At 31.0% G+C, this 18,782-nt stretch overlaps 1 protein-coding gene across 1 annotated transcript in view; it reads right to left on the reverse strand.

Moving 5' to 3' along the window:
• NDUFS4 (NADH:ubiquinone oxidoreductase subunit S4) overlaps positions 1-18,782 on the reverse strand; it is an 83,374-nt gene that overhangs the window by 37,268 nt on the left and 27,324 nt on the right. The window contains exon 2 of the mRNA XM_016142362.2: positions 13,784-13,862. Coding sequence (XP_015997848.1) covers positions 13,784-13,862 — 79 coding nt within the window. The remainder of the gene's footprint in view (positions 1-13,783; positions 13,863-18,782) is intronic.

Raw genomic sequence — 18,782 nt, forward strand, 5'->3', positions numbered from 1 at the left:
GGACTAAATGTCCATATCATTTACTGCCTCCTACACTGCCCCCAAATTCATATATTGAAGACTTAACCCCAATATAACAGTATTTGGAGATGGGGCCTTTGAAGTAATTAGGATTAGATAGGTCATGATGCGGGGTTCTTGTGACAGGATTAGTGCCTTTATAAAAGACACCAGAGGATACGCACACTCTCTCCCCTTCTTCCTCCCCACCTCGTTCTCTCATTCTCTGGTTCTCTCTTCCAGCCCCGTGAGGACACAGTGATAAAGCAACCATCTACAAGCCAGGGAGCCAGTCCAAACCAGAAACCACACGTGCTGGCATCTGGAACATGGACTACTAGCCTCCAAAACCATCAGAAAATAAATTTCTGTTAAGCCACTCAGTCTATGGCATTTCATTATGGTGGTCTGAGCTAAGGCAAGGTCTTTCAAAAGCAGAGGCAAAATCGAAGTGTTTCCAGATAAATAGAAGCTGAGATACTTTGTCCTAACAAATCTGTACTACAAAAAATGTTCATACATGAAGTTCTTCAGGCTGAAGGAAAGCAGTACCGAAGAGAAATCTGTATCTACATAGAGAAATTAAGAGCATCGAAAATGATAAATTTGTGGATAAATATAAAAAACTTTTATTTTATTTCCTTATTTCTTTAACAGATAACATTGTTTAAAGCAATGTTAATAATTTACTATGGAGTTTGTAACATGTGGAAGTAAAATGTCAACATTAACACAAAGGACTACAGGGATAGATAGAAACACTGTTTTAAGGTTCCATTGTTACATGTAAAGTGACATATCACAGGTTCCTCCGAATGTAAAAAATTAGGATGTATATCGTAAACCCTAACAGAACCACTACAAAAAAGTGCAGCCAAAACATCAATAGAGGAGCTAAAATGGCTTTCTAAAAATGTACTCGATCCAAAATGAAGATGTGGACAATAGTGAGGGAGAAGGGAAAGGGAAGAGTAAGAGGAGAAAAGAAATCATATAGGAATTAAAAGATAGAGATTATCAAATTAGATAAAATAAAAGCAAGAGCTAAATATATGTACAAGGGACACGCTTTAAATATAAGCTCACAAATAGGTTAAAAGTAAAAGGGTGGATTAAGATGTACCATGCGAAACTAAGAATAAGAAAAAAGGAGCAACCATATTAATGTCAACATAGTAAACTTCAAAACAAGGATTTGCACAGGGACAGTGATGTTACATAAGAATAAAAATATCAATTTTTCAAGAACATATAACAATCTTCAATTTTATACACATAAGTGCACTTCAAAATAAGTGCTAAAGCAAAAAAAATGATGCCAACTAATAGAGAGATGTTAACACTTCTCTCTCAGTAACTGATAAAAGATATAGATAAAAATATAAGGATAAAGAAAATGCAAACAACACTATTAGCTAACTTAAAGCTTAATTGAAATTTATAGAACACCAAACCCAAAAACTAGAAAATGCACTCTTTCAAAATGTACATGGAACATTAATCATGATAGAGCATGTTCTAGACCATTAAAAAAAAGTTTCAGAAAATTTTAAAATTGAAATCATAAAGAGTATGTTTTCAAAATTAAATTAGAAACCAAAAAGAATGTAGTTCACCGAAAAAATGATGATAGTAACCACTGTATATAGATATTTTAGTGGGTGATCACCTGGCATTGCTCTAGAAAGGCTTTGTAACAAAAAGAACCACAGACACACAAAATAGGAAAACTGTTTCATAACTTCCTCAGCTACATTCTTTATATAACAAACTGTTATGATGCAATATTATAGTAATAGCAGTAGTAGTACTAATTGCTATACACTGGCCTAATATTTTACAAATATTTATGACAGAAATCTATCAATCTAGATATCCATAAATTGATAGTGTAATGATGGCGAAGTTCATAATGTTGATTCTCAGTATGTACTAAGCTTTAAAGTCCTTTCTAATTCAATGCTACATCCTTTAAGTATGTTTTTACTGTTTTCTAATTCTTCGATGGACAGTATTTATATATTAGATAGAATTTGTTATATTCCTGTGCCAGAGTCTGAAAGGCAGCCATAGAACTGGATCATGAATAGTAGAAAAAAGTACAGGCTATGAAGAGCCGTATCTCTAAAATTATATAGAATTAATTAGTAAAAATCTTTTCAGAGGTTTTCTTTATCAATTGTCTTTAGGTAGCAAAAATATTTAAAATATTAATACTAAATCATTTGATTTAGTCATTCCACTTCAAAAAATCAATCCCAAAGCAAAGGTAGAAAGGTGTTCGTTCTAGCATTGTGTATAATTGTGAAAATTACAAAACAATCTGCTGTAAAACAATAGATATTATTATGGTATAGTTACACAATGGGAAATTATATCTCTACTTACAATTATGTTTTTCAATAATTTTAAAGATAAAAAATATTCGCAATTTAATGTAAGTAAAAAAAAAAATAGGACATCGAACTATACAGTATGTATATTCACCAGGACTATGAGATTAAAAGTAATTTTAACTTTCTTTATACTTTAACATTTTCAAGTTAATGTTTCTACAATGTGCATGTTTTACTATAAAATCAGTAAAAATAACTTTTAAAATTAGTTTTATGACTAAATATAATGTATAATAATACAAATAAGGCCTTCAGAAACTTTAGAGTAATATAGTTTAAAAATTCCACCATTAAAAACTAAGTTATAAGTGACCAAAATAATTTCTCATTGGAATGATACTTACATAGCAATACATCTATACAATTGTCAGAATCCATGTAAAGAGTAATTATCACAAAATGCCATAGGCTATTAGAAAAGGGAAGTTACATGACAAAAACTGTTAAGTACCAAGTATAGATATACATTTATTCATAAATAACTACACCTAATATGACCATTATAAATCAGGGCCAACATTTTGCTACAAGATCCCCTAGAACTCAGCATCTGAATAGCAAATGTGAGTCAGAACAGTAGTCCTCTCAATTAATTCGGATACAGTTAAAGATTACAATTATAATATAATGCACAAATCATGGCATTATTTTTTCCAGTTAGTAAATGTCTTCAAAAGTCCTGTATATTCTCAAGGGGGAAAATAAGACCTGAAGGGGAAAAAAACAGAAGGGAGGGCCCCTTTGTCTCTCCTCTCTAAATCTGATGTAGCTCTCTCATCATTTTGGAAGGAGAGGAAGAAGTGAAAGAAAAGGGACAAGAGAAAGAGAATTATGGGGAAAAAGGAGAAAAGGGGAGAAAAAACAAGGGCAGTAGAAGAAACAAAGCGTAGTATGAAAAAGAAAAGAATTATAATAGACAAAGAACTGGCCAGAGAGCCCAAACCAGACAGGCAGAAAGTACAGAGGAAGAGAAAGAACTAGCCACTGGAAGGGAGGTCTGAAAGGGGTGGGGGGTAACACAAACAGCCAGAAGGGGAAAGAGATGACTGTCAGCTACATTGTCAGCAAAAGAAGAAGAGAGTCACAAAGACAAACTCCAAGCAGCAGAGAAAAAGAGGAGAAAAAGGGAGGCAGAGTCGAAGTAGAATCAAAGTTAAGATAAAGACACAACCATCACCAACAGCCCATGACACCACCTGAAGCAAGGTGCAGAAGTTTAAACATTTTTGGCTTTGTCAGCACCAACATAATGGACAGCAGCTCAATTTCTTATCTTTCTTTACCTTGATGACAAACATCCACCAACTTTTTCTCCCCTTTTGGAGGGCGGGGGCGGGGGGGGGGTGGGTGAGTGGGAGAGCCATGGAAAGTGGGAGATTTGAGAATTTAATATTCCAATATGACCTTTATTATAAAGCAATTTCAAATTTGGAAGATAATTTAATAGAAAAATCATTGAATTGTTATATTATATGTAAAATTTAAAATAAAAGACAAAAAAACCTTTTTAGAAAGTAGTTAAAAACATAATAACTTTTAAATACTTTTTGAAAACTATAAAAAAAGATTCATAATTTAAAAAATAGGCATGACTAAAAAAAAATCTTACCTGATCTAGCCCCTGCCTACCTCTTTGACCTCATTTTATATCAATCACTCTCACCCCTTTCCCACTATGTCATAGTTTTCTTTCTCTTCTCTGACTACTACCAGCTAGTCTGCACCTTGTGGCATTACCTTTTTCCTCTACCTGGTATGCTCTTACTTGGAATTCTCATAAAACTGGCTCCTTCTCATCATTCAGATCTGAATTTTCATATCATCCCTTCTCAAAGTGCCTTTCCTTGATAGTCCTATAAATAACCCCTATGACATCCAACCTTGCCAGCTACTCTCTCTCCTATCACATCGGGTTTCTTCTATAAAATTCGTTAGTCTATGAAAGCTTCTTAATGATTTATAAAGTTAGCATATGCTTACATATGAGAAATATAAACTCTAAAGGCAACAATGTTTTTCTTATTTACTGCTATATCCCCAGGGCCTAGAATATGATACATACCATGTACTCAAACAACTGAATGAACAAAAGAAAAAGTACAGTAACATTCTATATTATAAATAAGGGATAAGTTTAAAAAAAAAAAATCCCTCGTAGAATCTGCACAAGCTACAGATTTTCATAGTTAAAAACTCCTAGCCCTGGAGGACTTAAAGTCTCTAACAGTCTAGGTACAGACCACACAGGCCAAATATGAATGTTCAATACATCATAATGCTAACTTAACCAGAAACCTAATTTTAATATTTCAGATGTCAAATCTCAAACTATTCAATTAGGTTTAAAAACCTTTTTAATTGGTAGATTTTAATTATAATAATATAGACTCTGTAGTCATTGTAATAGATGCAAATCAGTACACTAATCAGATCCTCAGTTCTTGAATTTAAATTAGCACTTTCAGCCCAATATTTTGGTATATCTACATATTGCTCAGAGAAAGGCAAGATCATTTTTAAATATCTATTTTATTGGAGGCATTAAAAAATTTTTAAAAACCCTCGTTAACTAATATGCAACATACTCAAAACTGAAAGAAGTATTAAATATGAAACAAACTGAACAAGTCTATTCACGCATTCTTGAAAAGTATGCCTTGTAAGGAGGCAGTTTTGTGGACGCATAGTACATTGCATACAGTAAAGCTTCTATGTCATTATCCTATTTTTTGAACTTCCTCATCTTGCAAAACATGAATGTTTGCCAGCTTGCAAGTGGTATTTTGAAGAGTAGAATCTGAGCACAGACTAAGTTATGTAAAATTAGAAAGCCTGAACACAGGAACAGAATCAAAATTTGCTAGTTTCAAATTCTGAGATCTGCATTCTCTTTCCTTTGCTCTAATTCTATTTCCAGAGATACAGTAGAGAAAAAACAATTTGTCACCAAAAGATGGTACTCCTATTTTCTTCAATTGCTCTCATCTATGCCCTCACTAAGAACTTACTATAAGATGATGGACATGAGGCTTTAACAAGTTTAAGGTGGGTATTTGGATGAATTGAGTTTTGAAATTATCTGGCAAGCCATCCCATTAAAAAAACTATACAACTAAAAACAAAATACTCTTTTTTTTTTTTTACTACCAAAGAAACAATACAAAAACAAACATATTCAAATACAGTATAAAATAAATCATCAAGTATCTCCATCCTGATATAATCTTTGATGATTCACTTATAATTATATTCAGTTAAATGAATAAAATTAAAAAACCAATTTCCAAGGAGATAATACATAGCTGTGTACTTTAAATTCATTAAAGCAAATTAATGTGTTTTTTAAATATAAATTGTGTAACTGCTAAAAAGTGACAAAAAACTTAATATAACATCCAAACAAATAAAATATCAATTCTACTTTAGAGAGAGTCAAAGATACTGCATAATAACATGCAAGAATTTTAAATTCTTGAAAGCAAGTGTCAAGTACTATACACAATTTCCATACACAGCAGGTAGTAAAGCAAGAAAATAACTGACACAGTTACTCTCCTTAAAAGACACATACAATGGAGAACTGTTACACAGCACTAGCATACTACAGATATATGCATTAAAGATGTTGTAGCTATTAATAGTTTAAACCTTTACTGTATTTTGCTAATTGGTACATAGAACTTTAAAGCTTTTGAAAGATAAAACATTCCAGTCAGTTCAATTCTCCAGCATTGTTCAAGTATTCCAAATGGGAACAAAGAGGAAAATAAATCTGCTTTAATTGCTGAAGAACCATAGATAATAGAGATGGCTGAATATTGTAGATCTTTTGTTCCTTAAACAATTTTAATATAGAAAGATTATTCTCTAAGTTTTAATGATCCCTGTCTGCATGTAAAACCAATTATTAACATTCATTTCCTCTTTAAGTATTTAATAAGTACAAGTTTTATACAGTGTGATAATATGTGAAAATAACATTTTAATTGGGAGTATGTTTTACAAAACAAAGTTCTATGTCAATATAATTTTATTTGGCATAATTGTATATAATAAATGATCTGACCTGTTTAATGAGTAGAACTATTTCTATTTTAAATGATCGAATAATTCGACTTTGATAAATTTTCAGTAATTTAAGAGCATGTTTACCCATGAACATAAAAGCAAGCTATTTTAATATTAGTTCATATGTTTTGGTATATATAGCATGTGATAGGAATATTAAATATGACTCAATCTTCTAAACATATAAGCAACCATTTACTGTGTGATTAATGTTACTGGTTCATAATACATTAACCTATTCCAAAGGTGTAGAAAGAACACTTACTTCTAGCTATAGTAAGTCAACATTTTTCATTACTTGAGTTTTTGATATTTTTTCAAAATCAGTATCTCTTCCCCTCCCCTATCTCCTCTTATACTTGAAGAAAAAGCCAATTAAAAAATGGCCATTTCACTATAAGATTTACACTTCCAAAACCATTAGTCATTACTTCTTCCTTAGAATTTTAAGCAATAGCATTGCTATAATCTTAAAGGCTATTCATCTTTTATATTTTTCAGTAGCTTGTGGGTAGTGTAAAATCAGAGAGAAGTACATTGTTAAGTTTTTTTTTAAAAAGTAAAACTTTCAAACTAACATTTAGTCAATGCTTTTTTTCTTTTATTTTCATAGTCTCATCTAAATATAAGAATATAGACAAACATTTGTAGACTGAAAAACATGAAGAAACATTATTCCATATTTAGTGAAAGTCTTAAAAGAACCCCACATGCTAAACCGCCACTGTGGAAGGTTCTCAAAAGCTGCTATTCTTTGATGTAAAATGAAATACTACTTAGTGAATAAAACATAAAAAAACTCCTGTCTACCCTTCAAAGAGACATATCCTTTGACCCAGTGCTCCAGACTAAAGCCTTGAAATTTTTGCACAAGAATGCTGCGTGAGGAAAGTCCAGACAAAACAGACACTTGAGATGCTAGAAGGCTGTATAACCCCAATCACAGACACTACTCCTTCCAATAATCTAGCAGAGATAGCACTGCCATACACCAAAAGAAAGTAATCTCACTAAAAGAAAACTGACCCCTTAAAAAAAAAACAAGCAGGCAGTCAAAGCAAATGTAAGCCTTTAACTAAAGTTTATCTTTTTGTGCAGGTCACTTTTTAATGGCAGATTTTTAATTCAAGTTTGGAGTCTTATAAAAAGTTTTCATTTATAAACTTTCAGTATGTTAAGAGGCAAAAACAACAAAAACCAATACCTGTGTGGCAAATGTAATTGTTTTATTTTGGAAGGCTTGCAAAAATTATTCATTTTTACAAATTTCTTAGAGCAAGTCCGAGCAATGAAAAATTTAAAACCTATTAAAGTGACACAAAAAAATCTATTAAATAACTTGTTGCTGCTCGCAGACATTCTAAAACAGCAATATTATCACCCAGTGTGCTACTAATACCATGTGCTTAATCAAATGACAATTAAAAGAATCAGCAAGTAACAAAGCTTTAACTGCTATGTCATTGCTATTTGGAAGAAATTGTCAAGCAGTAAAACACAATGTTCAAAATACTGACTTTACCATTTTATATGCACATCTAATTTTTAAATAAAGATATTAATACAGACTTCTTAAAATCCTATAAGGATTTCACATTAAAGTTGTATGATAAAGTAATTTCTCAAAAAAAGCTTGAAAAAGATAGCCATCCTTCCCCCACCTCACTCCACAAATTTGAGATTTACAGATTGCTAAATAAAGTTTCCTTTTTCTTATGCATTTGTGTTGAGAACTTATGTATGTATAACTACCGTAATTTAAAACAGGTGGTGCTTAATAGTTTTAAACAAAATAACTAAGCATCTAAATGAAAACAAAATATTGCAAGTGTCAATATAAACACTTGAAGCATAGTGCCTGGCACACATAAGTGCTCAATAAGTATTTACTAAAAAAAAATAAATAAATGAAGAATGAAGGAAAGATGGCAGCCTACATAATTTTACAAAAGTAATACACTAAAGTCCAAACTATTGAGGCTTATTTCTCATTATTTTTATTAATAAATTGAAACAATTCTTACATTTTATCAGGAAATTTTTCTTTGTATTTAATTTAACTATAGTAGTAGTTAATATAAGGTAATTGTGACAAACAGAAATTAGTATTTAAAAACTAGGTAATAAAAATGTTTAAAAAGCATTTCAAAAATATACCTATGTAGGTCTAATTTATATTTTGCTTGTTTTGTGGGGGAGCACCTACTAAAAATATTTAAAGAGTACAGAAAATTTACTCTCTCTTTTGTATAGTCCAAGTGAACATAAAAAAAAAAAAAACCCACGTTCATTGGATATTCATCAAATGTACTGAAAGGAGACTGGGGTGGGGTGGCATAAAGGGAAAAGTTACTCTCTTAATAAAGCACAAAGGCAAAGACATTCTTCACCCAACCTCTACAGCACAGCAACTCCTGCAACAAAAACTAAGGGCCAAACAAAAAATGAAAAGCTTTCCTTATTATCTGTAGGAAGTATCACGTACTTGAAAATAATAATGTTGCAACTCACAAAAAGTTTTTTGTTAAACACCCGTGTTCTACATAAATTTACAAGATTAAAGATGCTGTCATTTACTCTTTTGATATTTAAAATTTTATTAATTCTGAAGTAAATGAAAAGGATAATTAGCAGTTTATACACAACAGAGAAGACATTTTTAAGATTGACTGATTAGAAATTTACCATGTGCTCTGCTATAAAATTCATTGACAGTAATCCAAGAAATAACTATAACTTTATCTTCGGAAGATTTCTTCTCTATGTCAACATTGTATATTGTATGTTCTAAAATGAGAGAATAGATTCTTTACATTAGAAAATGCCAGGCTGACTTTCCCTTCTACATTCTATGCTTAAAAAAAGATAGGATACATGTTGTCAATACACGATCCATATCCAAAATAAAACAGCTTTTTCTTTGTACTTATAATGGTACTGACGTCCATGAAACACTATAAAAATTCCTTTAATTTCTTATGTTCTAAATATTAAATTCTGCCTATCAGATATAACAGTAAAAAAAATAAGCTTCATTTGGTAATTGCTCTTTGAATCAATCTAAAAATAACAATTAAAAATAAAAAACAGCATATACTTAAGATAGGAGAAATGAAACATAACAGTACAAATAAAAAAGTGATCTGAGTTTTTAGCTCTCTATGAAATCCATATAAGAAGTACGAGAACCTAAATTTTAAGTTACCTTATTAGAACTGCTGAGATTAAAAGAATAGATATAATAATCCCCACCAAACCCTGCACCACTCATCTGGAGTATCATAAGAAATCCTGGCAACAACAGGCTAAAAGGAATTCACTCAATCTGCAAGGTAATTAAGATAATAAATTAACTAGAATTCACATGAAATGGAGATGTTTAACCTAGAAAAGAGAAGATTTAGAAGAATGACTGAGTCAATCATATTGGTCTCAGGACTCCTTTACATTCTTGAAAATCATTGGGACTCAAAAGGTTCTGTTTAATAAATCTATAGATATCTGCCATAGAAGAAATTAAAAGAAAAATATAAGTATATACTTAGTTTAAAATAATGAACCAATTTTCCATGATTATGAAAAATAACTATATTTTCACACTAAAAAATATGTGAAAATAGTGGCAATGATTTGCTTTTTTAAAAATCTGTAATCTAGCTTAATAGAAGACAGATTAATTCTAACACCTGTCCCTCCATTCAAACTGTTGTGCTAAATTGTCTTGGTTATAATATATGAAGAAAATTCATCCTCACACAGATATGTAATTAGAAAATGGAACAATATTTTAATAACCTTAACAGTTTCACACATTAAATGCAATTCTCCCTTGCATTTTAAACCAATGTTTTACCCATGCATGATTTTATACAACATCACATATTTGTCATATGGAAAACTGGTTCACAGAGGTATGTAGATCTTCCAAATGTTAACATATTTTACTATGCAATATTCTAAATCACATTTATTAATATCACCACCAATACCATTAGGACAGTCTTTAAGTGCTAGGAAGGTTTCAAGCTCAATCAGATCAGCAGCAGAATCAAGTTCTTAAAATTCTCAATTTTACTTGAAAGCTTGAAGTTTATTATGGGCAATACTTCCATGAAGTGACAGGTTTAGTTTCTAAAAAAATGTCTGCCATGTACCAAAGACTGAGTAACCATAGTTTGCCATCTGTTAGGGTTTTTTTAATTAAAAGGTGTTCCATGAAAAAAGTGGCTAGGTTGTTCGCAGCAGCAACTCAACCATACAAGTGCTTCTCCTTGAGACTACAGTGGTACTGTGTTATGTGGCAGAAGTGTTTTATGTATACTTCTGTTTTGCTACATGGGTATGAAGAGTGGAGATTTTAAAAATAATTTTTGCTGCTTCATCAAGAATGTTAAGTAAAACTGATATATATTTTTTAAAACCTCAAATACGAGGATGTGAAGGATACAACGACTAGTAGACAGTTTGGGCCCAGTGCCTTGATTTCTGCTAAGTTGCTAAAAGTTTTACCATGATTGCTTTTGTCACATCGGTGTCAATGTCAACACAGTGAAAAGGGCAAATAAAGTCTTTGCATAATTATGAAAATAGTTTGACATTGCAGATCTCCTACAAGGGTCTTGGCTCCTCAACCCAGACTACTCTTTGAGAATCACTGTCCCAGAGAAGGCTTACGAGTCTTCTGTCATGCTTCCAACTCTTGCCTTCCAGCAACTGAGCTTTTATCTAGTTTATTATTAGATTCTCATATAAGATTTCTCTTAAAGATTAAACAAGTTTTTAAATGATGAATAAGCTGAGTCAGTACTATAACCAAGGTAACGTCTAAAGTTATCCTCTGGTTTTAAATTCCTCATCTATTTTCTAAAATTAAAAATAACCACTAAAATTGATCCCCAACTAGGTGAAATTCAGATGCTTAAGACCAGGGCTTTAACAGGCATCACCTAAATTTTTTAAATATAGTAAATAAGAATTTCCAATAGAAATCATAATAATGACTAATGATTCCCTTACGAGATTCTAGTTTCTATACAATTTCAGGTACAAATATAACAGTAATATGATGTTGAGTGGTTAATAAAAATGGTATCTTAAGTTAATAAATTGGTTTATATTACAGTGACATTAAAATGCTGTTTCCATATCCCTTTTTAAACTACTCATAAGGATGTTCTTCACATTTTGAAACTTTTATCATTAATACTGACATATATTTTTAGAACTATTTTTGTCCAAAATGCAAATATAATCAACTCCAATTGCTCAATATTTCTATAAGTACCCTTTAGCCCCTGGTCTTGTCATTAGGCTACTTATTGAACTCTCCATCTGATACTGTTTAGCAACAAGAAGACACAAAACTCCTATCAGCATTATATCACCTATTTGATTACTTAATACCTTTGTTTTAATACAAACCTAAATGAATGGCTAAAACTCAGGTTTGAAAATTACCTATGGGTTTCAGTTATCCATATTAAACATTACTTTAATAACTAAATAATTACACATACACTTCAATTGATTTCAGCTGGAATATCATACTTTCCTTTTGAGTAGTACATACTTCAAGAAAGACATAACAAAGCTGGAGAAAATCTATACAGGGCAACAAAATTCATTGAAAGTATACAACTAATTTTATGAGATATAATTAAAAACACAAAACTCAAAGCAGTCTGTATACTCTCTGGTATGCTTCATAGCACCTTGTTTAGAGCAATAAATTGCTGTCTGACTTGTACATTTTTCAGACTAGAAAGAACTTAGAAGCATTACTAGAAGATTCTACTAAATTTGAAAATTTTATAGAAAGCAAACTCTATAATACTGGGGCTTAAAAGAAATGGCCATTGGAGGAATTAAAATACTCTCATTAATTAATGAATACATAGTATGTGTAAATCCTCCTTCTCTCACACAAATACCTGCCTCATTTCTTTTATACTTGACTAATCAAGGGATATTTAACATCTGGAGAATAAGTGGATAACCTGGATGAAAAGCTAGGGGACTGGTAAAAAGTATCTAGGCAGAGATAACTGGAATCTGTTTGCCCTGAGAAGGAAAAGGAAAAGCCAAGTTCCAGGTTTGAAATAGCTGGAGCAAAGAGGATAAAAGACAGTGAGTGGTACAAGATAAACCTAGAGAGAGAGGAAGGTAGGAGTTAAATCATGCAAGACCTCAAAGGCCATGTTAGGGTTTTAATGTTTACTCGTGGGCCAGTAAGAAATATGAAAGGATTTTACACAAGAGGGATGACAAAAACAGCATTTAAAAAAAGACTGTCCTGGTTATCCTGTGGAAAATGAATTAGAGGAAGATTAAAGTATCTGTGGAGATGATTTAAGAAACTACTGCAGCAATCTAGGTGAAAGATGATAATAGCCCAGACTAGACGACTGGCAAAGTGAGAAGGCAGATCTAAGAGATAATTTAAAGTTAAAACCAACCAGCTTTAAGCATAAGATGTGAGATATCCATATTATCTGTTTACTTATATATTTAACTATATCTGTAATGGTACAAATAGAAACTTAAGTGTGACTTACTGTTCAAATTATGCTTATATGCTCAAAATTGAGAGATAAAAGAATATAAACAATTAGAAAGGGTGTAGTTAAGAAACGCACCCATATATTTAATAATGTAAAGCAGATATAAAATAAAAGGCATGCTTACACACTATAACACATTTTTACTGAAAGTCTTAGAAACTTTATAAAATTTATACTATTACACAATATAAGCATAAATAACAAGTTGCATTTATAGCACACTTTGAAAAATTTTATGTTATGGTTACCAAAATTCTATCTGCCACTAATCAACAAAAGAATATTATTCATTTGTTGCAGGTTGTAATCACCCATGCATAACATAGAAATGGGATGTGTACATTTGTGTATATACACATGTATAATCAGTCAATAGAATAATGAATTACAAAAAAATCCAATATACTTAATTTTAGATAGTACTGGTATCTGACAGCTTAAAAAGTATAACTGACAAAATAAACAATGCATGCATTATCAAAGTAAAAATGTTCTGCTACACGTAAATAAAAGTCTTGTAATTTTAATTTCTTAATATTTATGTATGACTTAATATTTGTGTATAACGCTAAACACAAATTACTTTTATCTTTCTGTGACAAATATTTCAAAAAATAAATTCTTAAAATTTATATACAACCTAGAAATTCAAATTTAAATCACTTTCTTTGAAGAACCCAAAACGCCATTAGGAAAATGTACTGCACAAAAATAACCTTGAAGGCAGAATTCTAGCAGCGTACAGAGAAAAATTCTTACCAATTTTTCATCAACTGTTATGAGTTGCGTGTCTCGAGTTTGGTCCTGTGCCAACCTCCATGTGGAAGTGCTCAACAACCTGCAATGCAAATTTTTAAATTTAAAAATGATCCGTGCGACGAGAAAAGAGGTAGACAAATATTACATAGGCAAGCTGCTTTAACAATATCTGCCTTATGAAACAAAGAATAGAAAGAAAGAGGGCACAAAAATCCTTCTCTCCAATTAGTTCTGTCTGCTGAGTTTTTGTCAGACTCTCACTTGACAGTTCAACACAGGCTGCACTTCATGTCAGTCTATAGGCTCTGTCACAAAAAGGCCACCATTCACAAGTACGGTACTGCTCTCTATGAGTGGACAGTAGCTAGTTTGTCACCACCAGAAATAAAAATGCAAAACTATATCAATTCTTCTGCAATGCTCATTCCTAAATGATGGCGCCAGAATGAAAATGAAAAATCTCAATCATATTCTTAATGGTCTAAAAGTAATAGAATTATTTAATGTTAACCAATAAAAGTTTTTTCACTCTGATTTCAAAACAAAATTAGTTTAATTTGGAAGGATACGTATGATCATTTTAACTGCTGTTGTTAGTTTGGCCCTATATCCCATTCACAGAATTAAAGTCTGAATAGTTAAAATAAAAAAATTAAGTCAGAAATAAAAAGGGCACAGAATCTAGCTCCTTTATATTGGCATCGTCACACAGAAATTAACGTGAACAGATTTTTTATTTCATGTGAACATGAAATAAAAATGCTGATGAATGTCACAGCTATCATTAATTGTGACAATTTACATTTTAGAGTTTTCCAAACTATTAAACTATCCTATGTGGATTTCTCTTTTGAAAGTAAGTTAGTATATACAATTATGAATAAAATTTCCAAGCCAACTAAATATAAAGCAGTTTTTTTAATTTTAATAAAATCATCATTATTTTGATTGACACAATCACCAATAACACATGAAATTTTGTGACAAACATTCAACTTCCAATTGTTATGGCATACAGTAGTCCCCTCTTTGTCCACAGTTTCGTTTTCTGTGGTTTCCGTTACTTGCAGTCAACCATGGTCAATCACGGTCCAAAAATATTGAATGAAAAATTTCAAAGTAAGCAATTCATAAGTTTTAAATTGCACACCATTCTGAGTAGCATGATAAAATCTCATGCAGTCCCGCCCAAGGCATGAATCACCCCTTTGCCCAGCACATCCACCTCATTTCATCTCATCATGTAGGGCAAGTACAGTACAACATTTTGAGGGATCACAATCATATAACTTATTACAGTACATTGTTATAATTGTTCTATTTTATTAGTTACTGTTAACTTCCTACTATGCCTAATTTATAAATTAAATTTTATCCTAAGTATATATTAACAAATAGGAAAAAGCATAGGGTTTGGTACTGACCACAGTTTCAGGCATCCACTGGGGGGCTCAGAATGCACTCCTTGTAGATAAGGGGGGACTGCTGTACACAGCTTTATAGAAAATCTACTTACTAATAACAGAACTTAAATACAAAAGGCTTTTTTTGTTTTACGAGCATATATTTTTCAACCTGTCAATTATTTCCCAAACTTAATTCTGTTTCACTGTAAATACTATGCTCAGAAATATTATCTCTATGACATACACCAAGTAACTGATTTTAAATTATTTTACGGACAGTTAAAATACATGTTCTGGTCACTATACTTGAAAAGTATAATGAAGCATCTTTTAAAATCTATTTACTCTGGAAATTATTATAAACAATAACATGACAATAAAAGCATTTTGAATACTATTAACCAAATCCACAAAGTGCAAGAAAAAACATTAGGCAATGATAAGAAAACTCAGGAGAACCTGAAATATTAAAAATATTAGAAAATGTAGCTACATTTAAAGAAAATGAAACTACACAGCTCCTCTAATGAAGAGGTGTTAAATCAAAATAGTGCAAATTATTAGATCAAAACCCTATAATCCATGAATGGTACAATTTTGGACTGCTCATCAGATTTAATTTAAATAATTTTCTCTTAAATTATATAAGATCTTACTGCTCATTAGTCGTAACCCAAAGTAAATTTTAAAAAATTTTAAAGCATATATATTTTAAGGATACTTTTTATAATTTTAGATTAATCTCTAATCACGAAATGAAGATATTACATTATTTTCTATAAACATAACTATTACACAAAATACACAAAATACTATCTCATATTTATCAGGCTATATTTAAAAGGTAACAATAAAAGTAAAAGATATTAAAATAATCCTACTAGAGTTAAAATCACAATTAAAACTTTTTAAAGGAAAAAACTTTAAAGATAGGCTAGATTGCAAAGAGATCATAAATAGGAATTTTTATTATTTGAAACTATAATTCATATAATTTATTTCAAAAAAAATACCTAAGTAAAAAAAAACACACATAATATGTGTGTATATATGTATTTATGTGTGTATGTTTAGGTTATTTAGGCCACCTGCTAAGTAACTACTCCCTGAACATGGAGACAGCAATTATTATAAAAAAATGAAGTCTCAGATATAGAAAACTTTCCTCCAATTCTAAATCATTAAGGTATAAACAAAGATCCAGAGTTAATTACAAACACAGCATTTAATCTGTTATACCTACAAAATGTAATCTACAGTTAATTTTAGATTAAATGTAAATGATAAACCAAATACCTATTTTTTGATTAGCCTGTAAAAAAAAAGTCATATCGATAAAAGGTAGGAGTAAAGACAATATTTTTAATAATATTAAACTATAAAACACTATTAAATAAGATCTAAAATCTAGAAAGTACAAAGGAAAAAAAAACAGGAGCTACTACATAAATAAAAACTTCTAAACCAAAGAAACCATTAATGAAGATAACAAGGAGAAAATATTTTAAAAGACAGCGAAGGATCAAAATCCAAAATAGGTAAAAGAGCTCCTACAAATTAATAAGTTTCAAAAGAGATAGTCAAACAACAAAAAAAAATGCCCAATTCAAAATGGGAAAAAAGAGTTGAACTGACATTTACCCAAGATCTACAACTAGCCAACAAGCACACGAAATCATGATTAACATTACTAATCATTAGGGGGATGCAAATCAAAACCACAAAATCCAGTATCCATTTATGATAAAAACTCTCAGTACAGTGGGAATAGAGGGAACATACCTAACATAATAAAGGCCATATCTGACAAATCCACAGCTGACATCATACTCAATGGGGAAAGGCTAAAAGCATTTTCCTTAAGATCAGGAACAAGACAAAGAATCCCACTTTCACCGCTTCTATTCAACATAGTATTGGAAGTCCTAGCTAGGCAACTGGACAAGAAAGAACAATAGAAGGCATCTCAATTGGAAAGGAGGAAGTACAACTGGCGTTATTTGCAGATGATATGATGCTATATAGAGAGAACCCTAAAAATTCCACCAAAAACTGTCAGAACTGATAAATGAATTCAGTCAAGTTGCAGGATACAAAATTAATGTTCAGAAGTTGGTTGCATTTTTAGACACCAATGAAAAGAGAGAAATTGAGAAAACAATCCCTGTATCAAAAAAAATAAAATACTTAGGAATCTAGTCATCAAAATATCATGGTACAGCTATCTATCAAAACAGATATATAGATTAATGGAACCGAATAGAGCGCCCAGAAATAAATCTGTGCCAATGTGATCATTTAATCTTTGACAAAGGAAGCAAGAATATACAATGGGGTAAAGACAGTCTCTTGAGGGAAAACTGGACAGATACATGCAAAAAAAATGAAACTGGACCATGTTCTCACACCATATACTTGAAGCGAATAAACTCAAAATGTATTAAAGACTTAAATGTAAGGAATGAAATTATAAAACTTCTAGATAGAAATATAAGTAGTAAACTCTATGATATCGCTACTAGTCATTTTTTTTTCCTGATCTCCTCGAACGAGGGAAACGAAAGAAAAAATAAATGAGACTATATCAAAATAAAAGTTGTCACTGTATAGTATTTTACCTATTTTAACAGATGTGTAATGACATCTTGTTCTATTTTTCAATTCCCCAATGACATATGATGTTGAGACCTCTTTGCTTATTTGCCATCTACTTATCTTCTTTGGTGAGGTGTCTGTTCATTTATCTAGTTTTTAATTACATTGTTTTCTTATTGCCAAAGTTTACAGCTTCTTTATATATTGTGGATACAAGCTCTTAATCAGACATGTGTTTTTCAAATATTTTCTTCCAAGCTGTGTCTTTTCACTCTCTTTAAGTGTCTTTCACTGAACTTTTGATTTTAATAAGATCTCACTCATGTATTTTTTATTTCTTGGACAGTGTTTTTGATTTTGTACATAAAAAGTCAGTATCACACCAAAGTCACCTAGATTTTGTCTTATGTTATCGTGTAGAAGTTTGACAATTTTGCTTCTTACATTTAGGTCTATGATCCATTTTGAGTTAATTTTTGAGAAAGGTGTAAAGTCAATGTGTAGACTGACATTTTTGTATGTGAATAAATAAGTTCCAGTTCCACTTATTGAAAAGATTATCTTTTCTCCATTGATTGCCTTTGCTCTTTACCCAAAGATCAGATGACTATACTTAAGTGTCTATTTCTGGACTATTAATTCTGTCCACTAATCTATTTGTCCATTTCTTTGATCATGCCACACTGTCTTGATTTCTGTGGCTATGTACTAAATACTGAAGTGAGTTAGTGTCAGTCCTTTGACTGTTATTCTTTAATTATACTGAATATTTTTGGTCTTTTGACTTCATAAACTTAGAATAAGTTTCTAGATATCTGCAAAGTAGCTTGCTGAAGTTTTGACGGGGATTGTGTTGAACGTATAGATCAAGTTGGGAAAAACTGACATCTTAACAATATTGAATCTTCCTATCCATGTATATTTATTAGGATCTTTTTTATTTCTTTCATCAGGGTTTTCTAGTTTTCCTCATACACATCTTGCAAATACTGTTTAAT

Source organism: Rousettus aegyptiacus, unplaced genomic scaffold (genome assembly GCF_014176215.1).
Source record: "Rousettus aegyptiacus isolate mRouAeg1 unplaced genomic scaffold, mRouAeg1.p scaffold_m13_p_8, whole genome shotgun sequence".
Taxonomy (NCBI): Eukaryota; Metazoa; Chordata; class Mammalia; order Chiroptera; family Pteropodidae; genus Rousettus; species Rousettus aegyptiacus.